Source organism: Misgurnus anguillicaudatus, chromosome 9 (assembly GCF_027580225.2).
Source record: "Misgurnus anguillicaudatus chromosome 9, ASM2758022v2, whole genome shotgun sequence".
NCBI lineage: Eukaryota > Metazoa > Chordata > Actinopteri > Cypriniformes > Cobitidae > Misgurnus > Misgurnus anguillicaudatus.
Window position 1 is genome coordinate 9,035,959 of NC_073345.2, and position 5,657 is coordinate 9,041,615.

The following is a 5,657-nucleotide window of genomic DNA, read 5'->3' on the forward strand; positions in this document are numbered from 1 at the left end:
TTCACAGATATTTTTGCTGGGCCTCCCGGAAGAGTACATGATGCACGAATGCTTAGGCTATCCCCATTCTTCTATACCAATGTACAGAAGTTAGGAGGCTACAAACTGCTCGGGGATGGTGCATATGTCTGCAACAGCTTCCTATTCATTGTCACTCCAAAAAGAGACAATGGAGCCTTGGGTGAAGATGACTTGCGCAGAAACGCAATGATATGCAGTGGGAGGGTAATAGTGGAACAGGCGTTTGGTCGCTGAAAGTGTAAATGGAGACAGCTCCGTGAACTACACAACTCTCGTGTAGATGTAGTTGTGAATATCATTGCAGCAGCTTGTGCCCTTCACAATATGTGTATTGGGGAGTCTGAAAGTACATGTGACGAGCACCCAATCAGGTGCCCTCGTGAAGAGGATGACAATGAATAAGCATTACTGTGTGCTACACTATTTGAGAATACGCGAGTCAATCCAAACTCATTTTTATCATAGGCATTCTATTTTGTCCCCTGACACTTTTACTATTACCCAAGCAATGTAAAGCAATGCCTAATGTGTAAAACTATGATTAACAAGTTAAAGACATTATGTTCAGATGTCAGAAGAAAACACATCAGACAGTGGTGTGGTTCTTTATAATCGTTTAATTTAACAACTATTTTTCCACAACAACTCAGAACATGTTGTTTAATTTCAACGTATTATATTATTTGAACATATATTTTTTGTATTTTCTCAGTAGAAGAGTTGCCGATTGTCAAAGGTTGCTTTATTGCCTCTGGCCGCCTAACAGTAAATCCCTTTGCTGTCCCGATTACCGGAAAATCAACGTCATGATGCCCCCCAATAAGTTCCAACATTTCTTTTAAAAACTGGAACTTGGTAGGACCTTTCCCTGTGGATGCATTGTTGTCTACTGCCTTCTTGTATCCATCTTCCAGGGTGGTCCACTTTCTGGACACCTTGTCTACGTCAAAATTCTGGTTGATCTGACTTGTCAACTTCACCGCAATTTCCTGCCAGAAAGATCGCTTCTTCCCCCTGGACATTTTGATCCTGGAGTTTAGTTCAGCGAGGTTCCGAGGAAGTTCATTGTCATCTTTCATTAGATGTTGGCGCATCAGGTCAATCAAAAAAAGGGTCTGGTCCCTGGTGAAACCCTGGTTCAGGGGCAGCTCTGCTGTTGTGTTCTCATCTAGATAGATAGGAAATAATGAATTAGTATTGAGGACAGACAGACAGACAGACACTAGACAGACAGATAGATACTAGATAGACAGATAGACAGACAGATAGATAGACAGATAGACAGACAGACAGACAGATAGACAGATACTAGATAGATAGACAGACAGACAGACAGACAGACAGATAGATAGATAGACAGATACTACATAGATAGATAGATAGATAGATAGATAGATAGATAGATAGATAGATAGATAGATAGATAGATAGATAGATAGATACTTTATTGATCCCCTAGGGGAACATTTTTAAAAGTAGCCTATGAATAAAACCCAAAATGGTTAGATTTATGCTTAGCAATTACATGCAAGTTATTTTCAAGCATAATTTTAACCATTTTATTCATATTTAACGTGTTGGTGCATTTCAGCATAGCCTAATGCAATAGATTAACCAAGGGACAATTACAGACATTGAAGAGCATGCATTTCGTTATGCGAGCGGGCAGTCACCTGCTTTAGAAACGGAAACGGGGGGAACTATTTGCAGAGCAATGGTGAAATCATGGTCCATGTACAGGGTACTTTCTCCTTCCCGTTGATAGAGCGTTTGAGTTATGGGCTGGGTCATCTCCTGGTCCCAGTAGATCATTGTGTCACCGGCGTACACTACAGACAATATACATTCACGTGAGTATTGCCTGAACGCTCAGGAGGTAGCTACTATTGACTGCTAGCTAGCATCTGTCCTGGGTAGGTAAAACCAAACCATAACGGTATTTTTAAAACTGACACTGAGTGTTAACCTATTATATTACAATTGTCAATGACACAACATTGTATAGGCTACAAAAAACTATCCACTAACAGTAGCAATAATCGTTTAAAAGTGTACAATGCTTACCATTCACGACGTTGCTGCTGCTCACCATTTTGAAAAGGTCAAAGGTAATCTCATCTCGGCAACTCGGGCATCAAAATATTTTACGAGTTGCCAAGTGGAAAATACCACATGAGGGGTGTTCATGTGCATTTTCCAAGTGGGATTTTGGTATTTACCATAATAACAATAGCACGTGAAGGCAGCATAGGATTCCCAACCCCTGTCCTAGGATTATTGATTATTGTCAGCAAACTTGTCAACACTGTGCCTGTCTTTTTCCATTTCATGTTTTTAGTTTCACCTTCCAAGATTAGTTATCCTCTGTTAGTTAGTCATCATCCTCTGTTTATCTGTTTAATCATCAACACCTGTTTATCATTAATTATCCTGTTTAGAGCCCTATTTAAGTTGTGCTTGTTTCAGACTTCCTTGTCCGGTCTCGTGTCACTGAGTAAAGAGTGTTTGCTCATGCTATGTTGTGTATTCATTCAGTTTTTGTCAGTAAAATTGAGTAAAGTATATGTTATTTGGATACAACTTGTCTTGGTCTTACCTCACACAACCCGACAGTGCCAAGACAATGAAGATGGTAAATTGCAAACAGATTTTTGATATCTTAAACAATGTTTTGTAAAACAAAAAAAGGAAAAATCAGGAAGTGTCTCATATCTGCTGGGTTCATCATGTATAAAAGTTTAAAATTTAGATCCAACTTATGCTTTATATGTTTGGTCATGAAGTCTACTCACATTGATGTGGCTTATTGTGCGTCACAGTCAGAGCGCCACCAACTGGTAAAAATAAATCGTGTTATGTAAAATATACTTTAAATAGTCAATGTATGTTCTTAAATGCAAGTGCCCTCCCATACGCAAATTGAACGACTGCCTAGTGCCCACCATCACTAGGGGGCCTGCAAACTATGGTCCAGTGACCATAGACCTTGACCTGTGACATCATTACCCGGTTCTTACTGACCTGGGCAACCCTATAAATGTTGGTAATGAAATGTTTGGTGTTGCTAATAGAGCGACAAGCAAGGATTATGTTTGATTTGAATTGATAATAAACTGGCAACAATGGGCTGTCATCAGCAGGCTACAATGTATCTACTATTATTTTTTGTAATGTAATTCATTAGAAACCACAGTGCAGCGTTTTAGGGATATGAATGTGTGTGTGTGCATGTAAATAAATGTGAATAAGTTTGTGTGTGTGCTTGTGATTGAGCATGTCTTTTCTATGTTGCATTTGTAGTACCAGGCCTTCTTTTTTTCTGTGTTAAAATTTTCAGATTTTTTCTGGATGCATTTTTTTTGAAAAAGAAAACAGGTTTTTTTTACTTTTCCCATTCATTTTCAATTGGGGTCCACAAGGGCCTCTTTTGGTAATTTTTTTACACATCTTCTGAACGACCGAATCAAGATAATTTTTATATGAATATTGACAGATAATCTAGAAATATTCCCATAAATTACAATGTAAGAAGTATAGTCGGTTTATGTAACTGACAAACGTACCCATACCAAAACATTTTTCCTACTTGGTCCCTGACATTTAAAAAAATTACAATTGGGCTATCACTCTTTTCAGACCAGTGAAGGCCAATTCAGGTGCATTTTTATCATGGCATGATGGAAGAGATGGGCAGTTGAATCTTGAAACGTTTTCATTTTTATTAAAACTCAAATGACAGGACTGACATGTTAATTGTTAATTCTCATTAACATTTCCTATTTGGATCTTTCATTATCAACACCTTTTATTATAGGATCCAATATATTTTTTTAATGACACAATAAATGCTGAAATAACAAAACAGCACTTAATATCAATTCAAGTTGATAGCTTACTGATGCTAATTTGTTTTCAGAATATTAAGTGCATTCTGTTTATTTCATTTATCTGTGAGTAACGATATTTTGACATATTTACCTTATAGATCAAAGCTGTTAACTCTATTTCTGCATGTACTGTATGTCTATGTACACTAGAAATGCTTACAAAGAAACAAAAAAAGTTAAAGTCAAAACCTAATAAAATATAAGAGTCATTTTATGCGTTTACAGAAAATTTCCACAAACCATTACAGTTATTGCGATATTGAATGAATTAATGTATATTATCTGTAATAAAATGCTAGTTTGAACATGATTGAATTATATGTTAATCGTGAAAATCATTTGGAATTAACCTTATTCCTAAAAACTTTTAAAAAAATGTGCCTTATTTCTTTTGCTTGCAAACCATATATTATAGGATTCATGCTAGGTGGTACAACATGGAACATTAGACTAGATAGTTTCCTACTTTCAGTGAGTTCAGGGAAACGATGGAGAACAATTATGATGAGTCCAGAGATCAGCATAATTAAATAGGCAATCAAATGAGTTGAGCAAGTTTTAATGGCTTTGCTGTTTGTTGCTTTGTTTTTGCTTTTTATGCATACCATTGCTATCCTGAGATATGTCAGTCCCACACATACCATTGAAGAGGTGAACAAAACCACAGTGAAAGTTAATCCAAATATATTATTGATTACCACATTTTCACAAGACAGTTTAAATAGTGCAGCATTGTCACACATCATAGCTTGAATCACATATCTGCAGTGAGACAGACGTATAGTCAGGCCCAGCGGAATTCCCATCAGCACTAATGCAACACCCCAGGCTCCTACTGATAATTTTACAATCATCTTACTGGTCATTATTGCTGGGTATCGTAATGGATTGCATATGGCCACATATCTGTCAAAAGCCATGATCATTAAAATAGTGTGGGATGTGGTTACATTTAGGTTTGTTAAATATGCTTGAAAAACACACTCCACGTATGAGATGTAGCGCTCAGAGGGATCTGTTAAAATATCCTTTAATAAGCGTGGCACAAGAAGAGTGGACCCCATCACATCATTAACTGTCAGGTTGCAGAACAGAAGGTGCATGGGCTCATGTAAACTCTTTTGTATTACAATCTGTAATAGAATCCCAATGTTAGACAGCATTATAAATATATAAGCCATCAAAAGGAGAACAAATGCAGGATAGATTGATTGAGGTGTAATTTTAATTCCCTCCACTAAGAGGACGCTGTATCTGAATGTTCGGTTGTCCATCTGTAAGACTAAAGAAAACACACAATGACAGCAGAACAGTACTTTCATTTATAGCAGAATCTCAAAATTATTGCTCAAGGCTACATAAGTATTTATTCAAATACATTACCTTAGAGTGGTAAACAACATTAAAAATAATTATTACAAATGTTCTATTATATAGCAGAGCAACAGGTTGAGATGTGCTTTTATGACTATCATAATTATTTTCAATGAACTTTTTCTTTTATATTTTATTTACAATGATCTCATTATTTGACTAAATGATTAAATGTTAAATATTCATTCTTAAGATATATAATAGACACGTCATGACCCTTAATATATGTATATACCAAAGCGCAGCACTCCTACCTTCTTAATAATAAACCATATGTGTCAAGAGCACAACCTCCCTATCTTTGAGGAGTTTAGATTACTTGGTTATTTATATGTTTGTCAAATCATGTTTTGTCTTGTCATCATACCCCATGTG

The 5,657-nt window shown here is 36.4% G+C and overlaps 2 protein-coding genes across 2 annotated transcripts; both read right to left on the bottom strand.

Moving 5' to 3' along the window:
- Positions 1-620: 620 nt before the first annotated feature.
- LOC129423372 (uncharacterized) lies at positions 621-2,995 on the bottom strand. Its single transcript, XM_073871696.1, has 3 exons — positions 2,086-2,995; positions 1,695-1,850; positions 621-1,189 (listed from the first exon to the last, which is right to left on the bottom strand). The coding sequence occupies exons 1-3, from the start codon at positions 2,111-2,113 to the stop codon at positions 696-698; spliced, it is 678 nt and encodes a 225-aa protein (XP_073727797.1). The 5' UTR covers positions 2,114-2,995; the 3' UTR covers positions 621-695.
- A 1,248-nt stretch (positions 2,996-4,243) lies between these two features.
- Positions 4,244-5,190, bottom strand: LOC129424177 (olfactory receptor-like protein COR4). Its single transcript, XM_055180773.2, has one exon. It carries the CDS (start codon positions 5,180-5,182, stop codon positions 4,244-4,246), a length of 939 nt encoding a protein of 312 aa, XP_055036748.2. The 5' UTR covers positions 5,183-5,190.
- Positions 5,191-5,657: the final 467 nt, after the last annotated feature.